The 15,086-nt window shown below is 50.8% G+C and overlaps 2 protein-coding genes across 2 annotated transcripts in view; one reads left to right on the top strand and one right to left on the bottom strand.

The window, feature by feature from the left end:
• LOC140460830 (uncharacterized) overlaps positions 1 to 15,086 on the bottom strand; it is an 84,036-nt gene that overhangs the window by 31,255 nt on the left and 37,695 nt on the right. The window contains exon 2 of the mRNA XM_072555483.1: positions 554 to 1,530. Within this exon, the coding sequence (XP_072411584.1) occupies positions 554 to 1,530 (977 nt within the window). The remainder of the gene's footprint in view (positions 1 to 553; positions 1,531 to 15,086) is intronic.
• On the top strand, positions 7,330 to 9,049 carry LOC140461034 (uncharacterized). Its single transcript, XM_072555819.1, has one exon. It carries the CDS (start codon positions 7,330 to 7,332, stop codon positions 8,434 to 8,436), a length of 1,107 nt encoding a protein of 368 aa, XP_072411920.1. The 3' UTR covers positions 8,437 to 9,049.

Genomic DNA, 15,086 nt, shown 5'->3' with positions numbered 1-15,086 from the left:
CCAGGAAGGGGCAGTGTAGAGTCAACCAGAGTGCTGTGGGTCTGGAGTCAGGTGTAGGCCAGACCGGGTAAAGGATGCAGCTGGAACGACTGAGTGAATCCTTTCCCACAATGGTGGTTCCCTTCCCTAACAAGGGAGAGAGGGAATCAGATGGGGGCTTTCTCCCCTGCACCACCCCCTCCCTGAAACAGTCTCATCGTTAGATTCCGAACTGCACATTTCTGACCGAATACCAATTCTGACATCTGTCGTGGCGGGATTCAGACCTGGGACTCCCCGGAACCTGGTTGATAGTCCAATCGATAATGGCTCTTGGCCATCACTCCTTCAATCTCCCTGCGATGGCACGTGAACTCGCTGGTGCTTTCGCAGGTGGGAGGAGTAGGTGAAGGCCTTCCCACACTGAGAGCAGGTGAACGGCCTCTCCCTGGTGTGGACCCACCGGTGCCTCAGGAGGGAGGAAGATGTGCTGAAGCCCTTTCCGCATTTGGGGCAGCTGAAGGGCCTCTCTCCCGTGTGGATCCGCCAGTGGGTCAGCAGGTGGGAGGTATACCTGAAGCCCTTCCCACACTCGGGGCAGCTGAAGGGCCTCTCTCCCGTGTGGACCCGCCAGTGGGTCAGCAGGTGGGAGGTATACCTGAAGCCCTTCCTGCACTGAGAGCAGGTGAATGGCCTCTCCCCCGTGTGGACCTGCTGGTGGGTCAGCAGGTGGGAGGAGCAGGTGAAGTCCTTCCCGCACTGAGAGTAACTGAACCGCCTCTCCCCGGTGTGGACACGCTGGTGCCTCAGCAGGGTGGAGGCCTGGGTAAAGGCCTTCCCACACACGGGGCAGCTGAAGGGCCTCTCCCCCGTGTGGACACGCTGGTGCCTCAGCAGGGCGGAGGAGCAGGTGAAGCCCTTTCCGCACTGAGAGCAGCTGAAGGGCCTCTCCCCCGTGTGGACCCGCTGGTGGGTCAGCAGGGTGGAGGAATTGCTGAAGGCCTTCCCACAATCGGGGCAGCTGAAGGGCCTCTCCCCCGTGTGGACACGCTGGTGGGTCAGCAGGTGGGAGGAATCGCTGAAGGCCTTCCCGCACTGAGAGCAGGGGAACGGTCTCTCCCCCGTGTGGACCCGCTGGTGCCTCCGCAGGGAGGAGGAATCGCTGAAGGCCTTCCCACACTCGGGGCAGCTGAAGGGCCTTTCCCCCGTGTGGACCCGCTGGTGGCTCCGCAGGTGGGACGAATTGCTGAAGGCCTTCCCGCACTCGGGGCAGCTGAAGGGCCTCTCCCCCGTATGGACCCGCTGGTGGGTCAGCAGGGAGGAGGGGCAGGTGAAGCCCTTCCCGCACTGAGAGCAGGTGAACGGCCTATCCCCGGTGTGGACATGCTGGTGGGCCAACAGGGTAGAGGAATTGCTGAAGGCCTTTCCGCACTCGGGGCAGCTGAAGGGCCTCTCCCCGGTGTGGACCCGCTGGTGCCTCAACAGGTGGGAGGAATACCTGAAGCCCTTCCCGCACTGAGAGCAAGTGAAGGGCCTCTCCCCCGTGTGGACCTGCTGGTGGGTCAGCAGGTGGGAGGAGCAGGTGAAGTCCTTCCCGCACTGAGAGCAGGTGAATGGCCTCTCCCCGGTGTGGACACGCCCGTGCCTCAGCAGGGTGGAGGAGTCGCTGAAGGCCTTCCCACACTTGGGGCAGCTGAAGGGCCTTTCTCCCGTGTGGACACGCTGGTGCCTCAGTAGGGTGGAGGCCTGGGTAAAGGCCTTCCCGCACTCTGGGCAGCTGAAGGGCCTCTCCCCCGTGTGGACCCGCTGGTGGGTCAGCAGGGTGGAGGCCTGGGTAAAGGCCTTCCCGCACACTGGGCAGCTGAAGGGCCTCTCCCCCGTGTGGACACGCTGGTGGGTCAGCAGGTGGGAGGATGTGCTGAAGGCCTTCCCACACTCTGGGCAGCTAAAGGGCTTCTCCCCCGTGTGGTCCCGCTGGTGGGCCAACAGGTGGGAGGAATGTCTGAAGGCCTTCCCGCAGTCGGTGCAGGGGAATGGCCTCTCCCCGGTGTGACTGCGCCGATGTGTCTCCAGGGCAGATGGGACACGGAAGCCTTTCCCACAGTCGCCACACTTCCACGGTTCCTCCACAGGGCGGGATTCCTCAGGTTTCTCCATGGCCACAGCTTCAGCTGCACACAAACACGTGTAGAGCCCCTCCCTGCCGTGAAGTCCCCTTCCCAGGCCGTATAACTGTTTCAGGCTCCACACACAGTGCGCTGCAACAGTGGGATCTCTCGTCCAGTCCCACTGATGCTGAAAACGTCCTCAAACAGGAACCAAAAAGTGTAGATCCCTCTCACAGAAATCACAGTCAAAAATCATTGTGGTCCCGATGGATTCAGAGACTGTGAGACATTGACGTCAAAGTGAGGACTGCAGACACTAGAGAGTCAGTCAAAAAATGTGGCGCTGGAAAAGCACAGCAGGTCAGGCAGCATCCGAGGAACAGGAGAGTCAATGTTTTGGGAATAAGCATTTCATCTGTTGATTTTGAAACTTCAGTCTTCAGATTTTCATATACTCTGCAAAAACAGATTACAAAAGTCATCACTATCAGTGCAGGGTAGAAATTCAGAACAAGCAATTCTACTTTCTGTGGAATAATCTTTTGTTGTTCCACAAAACTGAAAGTACCATCCCACTCTCCCTTCCCCTCTGTTCTCACTCCGCTCTAACTAATTCCCCTGAAGGTGCTGATTCAGGATCTTACAGGGGCAGAAAAAGCAAAAACATCAAGACTGACTTCTCTCTGAATTTTGGATACCTCCACCTGAAAGTTAATATCTTTCACAACACTGGGATCCTGCTGAGAGTGAGCAGGTCTGATTTTGGGAAGCAAAAATAAAGTGTCAATTCAGGGTGAACCTGCAATGCAGCTTCTCGAGGAAGGACCAGACACAAAATGGTTAATGACCCCGAGAAGGTGGAGCAAAATGAGACATCAAGGCATTAACACTGACACACTTCAGTCAAACTCTTCTGCTTCCAGTCAGGGCAGAACATGCTCTGAAAGTCCAGCCTTCACAACCACACTTCTGCTTTCACTGAAGACAATTAGAGTCACACAGCGCAGAAACAATCTCTTTGGCCCAACCTGCCCAGATATCCTAAATTAATCTAGTCACGTTTGCCATCACTTGGCCCCTATATGGGCCGGGTGCTGGCAGCTGGGACTAAATTGGGTTGGCTCTCTTGTCAGCAAGGACGAGTTGGACCGAAGGGTCTGTTTCTGTGCTGTACATCTCTGAGTGCAGTTGCATTTGCCATCACTTGGCCCTGACACATCTGAACCCTTCATATTCAGATGCCCATCCAGGAGCCTTTTAACTTGTCATCGTACCAGCACCCAACACTTCCTCTGGCAGCTCACTCCATCACTCAAGCGACTCCACGTTGAAAGCGTCAGGTCTGCTGCAGAACTCCCTTGCTGGAGGGTCCCTTGGAGACACTTCAACTGGACTTCATTGAGTTGGAGAAATGAGTTGAGTTGCTATAAATATGTTTTGCTTATTGTTGATGTCTTTTCGAAGTGGATTGAAGTCTACCCTCCTCCTAACACTACTGCTGAGACTGTGATGAAGATTTTGTTTAAGGAAATAATTCCCCCCTTCAGTATACCTGCGTTCATTAGCTCGGACAATGGACCACACTTTGCATGTAATATTAACGGAGAACTCTGTTCCCAGCTTCGTATTTGTCGGCAACTGCACGGTGCTTATCATCCGCAGGCGGCCGGCCTTGTTGAATGTTTTAACCAGACTCAAGACTAAATTTACCAAATTAATGGCCGAATCTGGCCTCTCCTGGTTATGTTAATCCCTGTGGCCTTATTCCAGATGCGATCCATGTCTGCGGGCAAGACACGACTGTCTCCAGCTGAGAGTCTCTCTGGTCACCCCCTCCGTCCCCCTTGGAACGATTCGCCTCCCTTCTCAGTCCACGTCCACCACATGACCGCAGCAATGTTTGGTTATCTTCTTGCTCTAACTAGTGTTATGCGTGTCTTTCACTCCCAGGAGCATGTGACCTACAGCGATGTTCCCTCCCTTTCAGACTCGTCACGGGTAGAGCCTGGTTCGTTGGTGCTCGACAAGAACTGGACTGGCAAAGGTCTCCAACCTCGTTGGGATGGCCCCTTCCAGGTTTTACTTCCCACCTGTTGAATCCTGTAGAAAATTAACTCTTAGTGCTTATCTGCAATGGATTGAAATGAATTGCATTTTGGGACTTTATGATGATATTGAGTATCCATTACTGGTTATTAAATACAAACTCTGTAAAAGGAAATATTGATAAAGCTTTACCTTACTTGCTGCAGGCGAGGCTCCAGCGGAAGAAACAGGCCGCGGGCAGACTTCCGGCTTCTGGATGGCCACGCCCATTGGACCAGGTCCTGATCCCGCCCCCTCCTCCGCCAACTTCACACGTCAACCCCGCCCCTTCCGAACGCAGCTCGTAAACCCCGCCCCTTCCGAACGCAGCTCGTAAGCCCCGCCGCTTCGGAACAAAGCCCCGCCTCTGGAAACCAAACCTCTTTCCTCCCCTTGCACCAAACCCCACCCCTTCGCCGCGATCCCCGCGCGAGTCAAAACCACGCTCCCCTCCCTCACGCGCAACCGCCCACAAAGCCGCGCGCCTCCAGCCTCGCCCCCCCTACCAGCGCGCGGACCTCACGATACACGTCCATGAGCAGCGCTCACCCGCTAAACCCCGCCCCTTCTGGTAAACCCCGCCCACCCAGGTGTATTTGGAAGCACTCGCTTCTGCAGCGCTGCTCCTTCTGCGGGTGGCTGTGCTGCAGGATCATAAGACACAGAATTAATAGCAAAACATCACAGTGTCATGCAACCGATGCAATATTTGGAACAAACCTGGACCGCTGCTGATTCCTTCATCTTTTAGAAGGGGTTGCAGGTTTCAGTTAATCAATATATAAATTCCAGAACTTTAGATCAGATTCCCTACAGTGTGGAAACAGGCCCTTCGGCCCAACAAGTCCACACCGACCCCCGAAGAGCAAAACACCCAGCCCCATTCCCCGTCACCTAACAATACAGGGCAATTTAGCGTGGCCAATTCACCCTAACCCACACGTCTTTGGACTGTGGGAGGATATCCGCGCAGATGTGGGGTGGGGGGGGGAATTGACCCCGGGGCTCTGGCGCTGTGAGGCAGCAGTGCTAACCGCAAAAAAGCAGGTGACATTTTCTGTTTTTCAGCGGCAGCAGCAATCCAGGAGTGGGGAGTTACTGATTTGAGGTTTTAAATTTGAAGTCGGAGAGCAGAGGTTCCTGGGAGAGGAGGGACAACTTATTTGTATTTCCTTCTGTATAAGTCAGTGGGTACTGCATAACTCAAGGGTATGCACTGGGGCCCAAGTCTCTGGCACAGAGCCTGTACCTGTTGCACCAGAAGGGAAGGAGGGAAAGGAGGAGAGTGTCAGATATTGGGGACTCGATAGTTAGAGGGTCAGATAGAAGTTTTATTGGGAATTAACAAGACTCGCGGTTAGTGTGTTGCCTCCCAGGTGCCAGGGTGCGTGATGTCTCGGATCGTATCTTTGGAGTCGTGAAGGGAGAGGGTTTCCAACCCCAAGTCATGGTCCATGTAGGTACCAATGACATAGGTAGAAATGTGAGAAACAGAACTCAATCACAAATCAATCAGCCTGAGACAAAGCCTTGGAAACAAGAACAATTTATTACAGTCTTACAAGTACCGGACGCTTCTGCAATTGAGCAGAAATGTGTGCCAAAACAGAGCATGTTCGCTTTCTTATTCAGTTTACAAGTTGCTGAATCACACCTCCCTTTTCCCATCCTATCATAAGCCGATTACCTCACTTATTAGTAATTTTCTTATCTGGCCATCCTGCTGTCCTTGTCTGCATTCTTTGTTCCTTGTTTGTTACAGCTTGTTCTTTTATCCAGTTTCTCTTATCATACTAAAAGCTTTATTGTGAAATGTCCCTGCTGCTTCTTTTTGTGGTCAACTACAACACTTTAAAGTTATTTCCTAGCTTAAAACTATTTTCTTTAAAAGACCCTCTATATTCATCACGTACGCAACATGCTACAAGAATTCCGCTTCCCTTCCCCCCACTTCGCCTCCTCTGCAAAAAACAACATTTCTAATCTCCCACAGCAAGAGGGATCGGGAATTAAGGCAGGATTTCAGGGAGCTCGGGTGGAAGCTGAGGGCTAGAACAAACAGAATGGTTATCTCTGCTTTGTTACCCGTGCCACGTGATAGCAAGGCAAGGAATAGGGAGAGATATCAGCTGAACATGCGGCAGCAAGGATAGTGCAGGAGGGAGGGTTTCAGGTTTTTGGATAATTGGGGCTCATTCTGGGGAAGGTGGGACTTGTACAAACAGGACAGTCTTCACTTGAACCAGGGTGGGAAATTTGCTGGTGCTATTCGGGTGGGTTTAAACTAGCTCAGCAGGGGGATGGGAACCAGGGGTGTAGCTGCAATGCACAGGAGGATGAGAGCAGGAAGGACAGGGACAGGATTTCAGGGTCACAGGAATGTGCTGGCAGACAGCGAAGTGGTTTGAAGTGTGTCTACATCAATGCCAGAGTATCCACAATAAGGTAGGTGAGCTTGCAGCACGGATAGGTACCTGGGACTTGGATGTTGTGGCCATTTTGGAGACATGGATAGAGCAGGGTGAGGAATGGATGTTGCAGGTTCCAGGGTTTTGATCTTTCATTGAGAACAGCCAAGACGGTAAAAGAGGGAGAGGCGTGGCCTTGTTAGTCAAGGATAGTATAACGGTGGCTGACAGAACGTTTGATGAGGACTCGACTACTGAGGTAATGTGGGCTGAGGTTAGAAACAGGAGAGAAGACGTTACACTGCTTGGAGTTTTTTTATAGGCCTCCGCAGAGTTCCAGGGAGGTGGAAGAGAAGATTAGCAAAATTATTCTGGGTAGGAGTGAAAGGAACAGGATGGTCATTAGGGGGGACTTTACCTTCCCCAACATTGACTGTAAATGCTTTCATTCTCGTACGTCGTATGGATCAGTTTTTGTCCAGTGTGTGCAAGAGGGTTTTCTGACACAGTATGTCGAAGGGCCGACAAGAGGGGAGGTCACACTGGATCTGGTGCTTGGTAATGAACCAGGCCAGATGTTTGATTTAGTGGAAGGTGAACACTTTGGAGAGAGTGACCATAATTCAGTTAGGTTTCATTTAGCGATGTAAAGGAATAGGAACATGCCACAGGTCAAGAGTTATCGATGGGGCAAGGGCAATTATAATGCAATTAGGCAAGACTTAGGATGCATAGAATAGGGAAGCAAAATGCAGGGAATGGAGACAATTGAACTGTGGAAAAGCTTTACCCAGGCCTCCACCCTGCAGAGACACCGGCGTATCCACACGGGGGAGAGGCCCTTCAGATGCCCAGAGTGTGGGAAGGCCTTTACCCAGGTCTCCACCCTGCTGAGGCACCAGCGTGTCCACACGGGGGAGAGGCCCTTCAGCTGCCCCGAGTGTGGGAAGGCCTTCAGCGATTCCTCCACCCTGCGGAGTCACCAGCGTGTCCACAATGGGGAGAGGCCGTTCACCTGCTCTCAGTGCGGAAAGGGCTTCACCTGCTCCTCCAACCTGCGGAGCCACCAGCGTATCCACACGGGGGAGAGGCCCTTCAGCTGTCCTGAATGCAGGAAGGCCTTCAGTAATTCCTCCGCCCTGTTGAGGCACCAACATGTCCACACGGGGGAGAGGCCATTCACCTGCTCTCAGTGCGGAAAGGGCTTCACCTGCTCCTCCACCCTGCAGAGTCACCAGCGTATCCACACGGGGGAGAGACCCTTCAGCTGCTCTCAGTGCGGGAAGGCCTTTACCCACGTCTCCTCCCTGATGACCCACCAGCGTATCCACACGGGGGAGAGGCCGTTCACCTGCTCTCAGTGTGGGAAGGGCTTCACCTGCTCCTTCAACCTGCAGACCCACCAGCGGGTCCACACGGGGGAGAGGCCCTTTAGCTGCCCAGAGTGTGGGAAGGCCTTTACCCAGGTTTCCACCCTACTGAGGCACAAACGTGTCCACACGGGGGAGAGGCCCTTCAGCTGCCCCGAGTGCGGGAAGGCCTTCAGCAATTCCTCCACCCTGCTGACCCACCAGCGTGTCCACACGGGGGAGAGGCCATTCACCTGCTCTCAGTGCAGGAAGGGCTTCAGGTATACCTCCCACCTGCTGACCCACCGGCGGGTCCACACGGGAGAGAGGCCCTTCAGCTGCCCCGAGTGTGGGAAGGCTTTCAGCACATCTTCCACCCTGCTGAGGCACCAGCGGATCCACACCGGGGAGAGGCCGTTCACCTGCTCTCAGTGCGGGAAGGGCTTCACCTACTCCTGCAACCTGTGGAAGCACCAGCGAGTTCACGTGCCATCGCAGGGGGATTGAAGGAGTGACGGCCGATTGCCATTATCGATTGGACTATCAACCAGGTTCTGGGGTCCGCCGGGTTCAAATCCTGCCACGACAGATGGCAGAATCGGTATTCGGTCAGAAATGTGGAGTTCGGAATCTAACAATGAGACCGTTTCAGGGAGGGGGTGGTGCGGGGGAGAAAGCCCCCATGTGATTCCCTCTCTCCCTTGTTAGGGAAGGGAACCACCATTGGGGGAAAGGATTCACTCAATCGTTCCAGCTGCATCCTTTACCCGGTCTGGTCTACACGTGACTCCAGACCCACAGCAGTCTGGTTGACTCTACACTGCCCCTTCCTGGCAAATGAGCAGGGAGCCACTTACTTGGAGACAGGGTATGGGTTAAAATTGCTGAGTGAGGCAATACTTCCTCCGGATTACAGCTGTACCAAGGATCCAATTACAAAGGGACAACTTGGTGCTGACCAATAGTAAAGACAGTGAGGGGGAGGAGGGACAGGGGAGGTGTGGTGTGTGCACTTTGACCTTGAGCTGTTCAAAAAGCAACTTCTTTTTCTCTGCCTTTTTGCTGGGGGGATCTGAAGCTGTAACAAAGTTGGGTTGCAATAAAGGTTACCTGAACTTACCACCGGGCTCAGACTCTCATTGAAAGCTTTGAGCTCCAAGAGGTTTTTGTTTTAAAGCTGCTCATTTCTTTCAGCCTCCTGCACTAAGTTTAGAACATGGAACATAGAACAGTACAGTGCAGAACAGGCCCTTCAGCCCTCGATGTTGCGCTGACCTGTGAACTATTCTCAGCTCGTTCCCCTACACTATCCCAAAATCAACCATGTGCTTATCTAAGGATTGTTTACATCTCCCTAATGTGGCTGAGTTGACTACCTTAGCAGGGAGGGCATTCCATGCCCTTACCACTCTCTGCATAAAGAACTTGCCTCTGACATCTGTCTTAAATCTATCACCCCTCAATTTGTAGTTATGCCCCCTCGTACAAGCTGACGTCACCATCCTAGGAAAGAGTCTTTCACTGTCTACCCTATCTATATCTTATATGTCTCTATGAAATCCCCCCTTAGCCGCCTTCTTTCCAATGAGAACAGACCCTCTCTCAGCCTTTCCTCATAAGACCCTCCCTCCAGACCAGGCAACAACCTGGTAAATCTCCTCTGCACCGTTTCCAATGCTTCGCACATCCTTCCTGAAATATGGGGGCCAGAACTATACAGGATATTCCAAATGGGGCCGCACCCGTGTTTGGTTTTGTTGCAGTGTGATATTGCGGTTCCAGAACTCAATCCCTCTCCGAATGAAACCTAACACACTGTATGCCTTCTTCACAGCACTATCTACCTGAGTGGCAACTTTCAGGGATCTGTGCACATGGACTCCAAGATCACTGCCTTCCTGTTATTCTTCCCAAAGTGAATCACCTCACATTTAGTTGCATTGAACTCCATTTGCCACCTCTCAGTCCAATTCTGCTAATCCATCCACCTATGCCTGTATCTAAGTCATTTATAAAAATGACAAACCGCAGTAGTCCCAAAACAGATCCTTGTGGCACACCACTAGTAACCAGACACCAGGCTGAATATTTTCCATAAACCACTACTCGCTCCTCCTAGTTCAAGTATCTGTAATAAGATTAACATTAGAACAACAGCAGGATTCAAAAACCCAACTGGACAGGGTCCACTCCTTTTCATGAGATTCCAGGATTCTCTCCTCCTCTTTCCCCCTTTTGATTGGTGCGGTCAATTAATTTACCATGGTGCAGTTGGACCCAAGCTGAGCGCCCAGTGACTGTGACCGCCGTAGGGGTGGGAAGTAAAACCTGGAAGGGGCATCCCAACGAGGTTGGAGACCTTTGCCAGTCCAGTTCTTGACAAGCACCAACGAACCGGGCTCTACCCGTGACGAGGCTGAAAGGGAGGGAACATCGCTGGAGGTCACACGCTCCTGGGAGTGAAAGGCACACATAACATTGGTTAAAGCAAGAACATAACCAATCATTGCTTCGGTCATGTGATGGACGTGGACTGAGAAGGGAGCCGAATCATTCCAAGGGGTACGGAGGGGGTGTCTCTCTGGTCAGCTGGAGACAGTCGTGTCTTGCCCGCAGACATGGATCGCATCTGGAATAAGGCCACAGGGATTAACATAACCAGGAGGGGCCAGACTCGGCCATTAATTTGGCAAGTTTAGTCTTGAGTCTGGTTAAAACATTCAACAAGGCCGGCCGCCTGCGGATGATAAGCACCGTGCAGTTGCCGACAAATACAAAGCTGGGAACAGAGTTCTCCGTTAATATTACATGCAAAGTGTGGTCCATTGTCCGAGCTAATGCACGCAGGTATACTGAAGGGGGGAATTATTTCCTTAAACAAAATCTTCACCACAGTCTCAGCAGTAGTCTTAGGAGGAGGGTAGGCTTCAATTCACTTCGAAAAGACATCAAGTATAAGCAAAACATATTTATAGCAACTCAACTCATTTCTCCAACTCAATGAAGTCCAGTTGAAGTGTCTCCAAGGGACCCTCCAGCAAAGGAGTTCTTGTAGAGATACTTGAACTAAGAGGTGGGGGAAGTGGTGGGGGTGCTGGTACGATGACAAGTTAAAAGGCTCCTGGACGGGCATCTGAATATGAAGGGTTCAGATGGGTCAGGGCCAAGTGATGGCAAATGTGACTGGAGTCATAGAGATGTACAGCACAGAAACAGACCCTTCGGTCCAACTCCGTCCTTGCTGACAAGTGAGCCAACCCAATTTAGTCCCAGCTGTCAGCACCCGGCCCATATAGGGGGCAAGTGATGGCAAATCTGACTAGATTAATTTAGGATATCTGGGCAGGTTGGGCCAAAGAATCTGTTTCCGTGCTGTGTGACTCTAATTGTCTTCAGTGAAAGCAGAAGTGTGGTTGTGAAGGCTGGACTTTCAGAGCATGTTTTGCCCTGACTGGGAGCAGAAGAGTTTGACTGAAGTGTATTGGTGTTAATGCCTTGATGTCTCATTTTGCTCCCACCTTCCCGGGGCCTTAACCATTTTGTGTCCGGTTCTTCCTCAAGAAGCTGCATTGCAGGTTCGCCCTGAATTGACACTTTTTTTTTGCTTCCCAAAATCAGACCTGCTCACTCTCAGCAGGATCCCAGTGTTGTGAAAGATATTAACTTTCAGGTGGAGGTATCCAAAATTCAGAGAGATGTTAGTCTTGATGTTTTTGCTTTTCAGCATCTTCAGGAGAGTTAGTTAGAGTGGAGTGAGAACAGAGGGGAAGGGAGAGTGGGATGGTGCTTTTAATTTTGTGGAACAGCAAAAGAAAAGAATATTCCACAGAAAGTAGAATTGCTTGTTCTGAATTTCTACCCTGCACGGATAGTGATGACTTTTGTAATCTGTTTTTAACAGTGTATTTGAAGATCTGAAGACGGAAGCTTCAAAATCAACAGATGAAGGCCTTATGCCCGAAACATTGACTCTCCTCCGATTCGGATGCTGCCTGACCTGCTGTGCTTTTCCAGTACCACACATTTTGACACTGACTCTCCAGCGTCTGCAGACCTCACTTTAAAGTCAATGTCTGACAGTCGCTCAATCCATTGGGACCGGAAACAATTTTCAACTGAGTCTGTGAGAAGCAGCAAAGTGTTTTGGTTCCTGTTTGAGGATGTTTTCAGCATCAGTGGGACTGTTGCAGCGCACTGAGTGTGGAGCCTGAAACAGGGCTACAGCCTGGGAAGGGGAATTCAGGGTGGGGAGGGGCTCCTCACACGTTTGTGTGTAACTGAAGGTTCGGCCACGGAGTAACCCGAGGAATCCCACCCCATGGAGAAATGGTGGAAGTGTGGCGACTGCAGGAAAAGCTTCCGTGTCCCCTCTGTCCTGGAGACTCATCGGCGCAGCCACACCAGGGAGCGCCCGTTCCCCTGTCCCGTCTGCGGGAAGGGCTTCAGCTAACCCACCAGCGGATCCACACTGGGGAGACACCCTTCAGCTGCCCAGAGTGCAGGAAGGCCTTCAGTGATTCCTCCATCCTGCTGAGGCACCAGTGGGTCCACACGGGGGAAGAGGCCCTTCAGCTGCCCTGAGTGCAGGTAGAGATTTACCCAGGCCTCCAACCTGCTGACTCACCAGCAGACCCACACAGGAGAGAGGCCCTTCAGCTGCCCAGAGTGCGGGAAGGCTTTCACCAGCTCTACCAACCTCCGGAGGCACCAGGGAGTTCATGTACCATCGCAGGTGGATTGAAGGCGCGATGGCTGACTGCCATTATCGACTGGACTATCAAGCCAGTTCCAGGGGCTCCCGGGTTTGAATCCCACTGCAGCAGATGGTGCGATACAGTGTATGGGTTGAAATTGCCGAGTGAGGCAATACTTCCTCCAGGTTAAGGCTGTACCAAGGATCCAATTACAAAGGGACAACTTGGTGGTGACCAATAGTATAGAAGTGAGGTGGGTTGGAGGGGGAGGGGGAGGGGAGGTGGGGTGGGCTTTGATCTTGAGCTGTTTAAAAAGCAGCTACTTTCTCTCTGCCTTTTTGCTGAGGAGGATTGAACTTGCCAACGTGAACCACACTTTGCAGAGAGAGGAAATTTCTCCGGATGGAATAGGTTGATGGAAGTCAACAATTGTCAGATTATTTCATGAAAATAACAGCTGGTATGGGGATCCCAGAAGAGGGGAGTCTGTAATGACACACAGAAACAAACCCTTCAGTCCAGGCCAACCAGATATCCTAAATTAATCAAGTGACCCATTTGCCAGCATTTGGCCCATATCCCTCTGAATGCTTCCTATTCATGTCTCCATCCAGATACATTTTTTTCTTCGGACAATACTTGGGTGAGAGCCAAGATATGCAATACCTCAATGTATAATAATGAAGCAGCTCATTTATTCTGAAACTATTTCAATTAGTTGGTCAATTGCCAAATAATAGCTGCATAACTGTTGTCAATATTGATACCCAGGAAAGCTATTTTGTTTAATATATTTACTTTGTAAAGATCTTATCCAAATTATAAAATGATTGTATTTTCATATGAAATGAAATTTGCAGTGTTTTATTAAATGGTTGAAAGTAACTTTGCACTTAATTGCTCTGTTTGGGATTAAACATTGTGACTTAGCTAAAAGTGATCTTTCATAATATATGGTGAGTCTATTAACAAACGAATGTTGCCATTTGCTCTCAAGTTAGCTCAGATTCAATTTGAAATTCTTGAATGAGTTGAATAAGGGGTAAAAAGTAAATATTTATTGCACTTTTCTGAAATTCTCTGCACTGCCATTGTAGTTGGTTAAACAAAATATGTATCTCTCTTCATAACTTTGATATCACCACAAATCCTAGGAACCCCATCCAGGACAAACGTATAAGTAGAAAGTAGGAGACAACAGCTTCACTTCACTTGGAGGTCACCACTGATGATGTTACCTAGCCAGGTAATGAAATGTCTGGATATCAAACCTACAGCTCAGCGAGCAAACCTGCACCCTAAACATTCTACTTTGCTGAAAGACTGCACAATCTGCAGGCAGTCAATACATGTAATATATTGTAAATTCCACTTTGAAAATAGATAATGGGCCCACTACGTTTTGGATGTGAGCATAAGTGGTATAGTAAGTAAGTTTGCTGATGACACCAAAATCGGAGGTGTAGTGGACAACGAAGGAGGATACCTCAGATTACAATGGGATCTTGATGAGATGGGCCAATGGGCTGAGAAGTGGGAAATGGAATTTAATTTAGGTAAATGAGAGGTGCTGCACTTTGGGAAAGCAAATCCTAGCAGGACTTATACATTTAATGGTAAAGTCTTAGGGAGTGTTGCTGAACAAAGGGACCTTGGAGTGCAAGTTCATAGCTCCTTGAAAGTGGAATCGCAGGTTGACAGGATAGTGAAGATGGTGTTTTGTATGCTTTCCTTTATTGGTCAGAATATTGAGTACAGGAGTTGGGAGGTCATGTTACTACTGTACAGTTGGAATATTGCGTGCAATTCTGGTTCCCTTCCGATCAGAAAGATGTTGTGAAACTTAAGGGTTCAGAAAAGATTTACAAGGATGTTGCCAAGACTGGAAGATTTGAGCTATAGGGAGAGACAGAACAGGCTGGGGCTGTTTTCCCTGGAGCGTCAGAGACTGGGGGGTGATTTTCTATAGGATTATAAAATCATGAGGGGCATGGATAGGATAGAGAGACAAAGTCTTTTCCCTGGGGTGGGAGAGTCTAGAACTAGAGGGCATAGGTTTACACCGAGAGGGGAAAGATATGAAAGAGACCTAAGAGGCAACCTTTTCATTTAGAGGGTGGTACGTGTATGGAATGAGCTGCCAGAAGAAGTGGTGGAGGCTGGTACAATTACAACATTTAAAAGGCAACTGGAGGGATATGGGCCCCCTGCTGGCAGGTGGGACAAGATTGGGTTGGGATATTGTGCACATGGATGTGCAGGTTAGGTGCATTAGTCAGGGGTAAATGTTGAGCAATCGGGGTAGGGGAATTGTGTGGGTGGGTTACCCTTCGGAGGATCAGTGTGTAGTCTTTGGGCCGAGTGGCCTGCTCCCACACTGTGGGGAGTCTCTAAAGGGGAAGGGATTTTTGTAAACTGTGCAAGGTAATGCAGGTGTAGTGCAGGGGCCTGCTGTTGGCCTTG

The sequence above is a fragment of the Chiloscyllium punctatum genome, chromosome 36, assembly GCF_047496795.1.
Source record: "Chiloscyllium punctatum isolate Juve2018m chromosome 36, sChiPun1.3, whole genome shotgun sequence".
Taxonomy (NCBI): Eukaryota; Metazoa; Chordata; class Chondrichthyes; order Orectolobiformes; family Hemiscylliidae; genus Chiloscyllium; species Chiloscyllium punctatum.
This window is presented reverse-complemented; position numbering and strand designations above follow the sequence as displayed.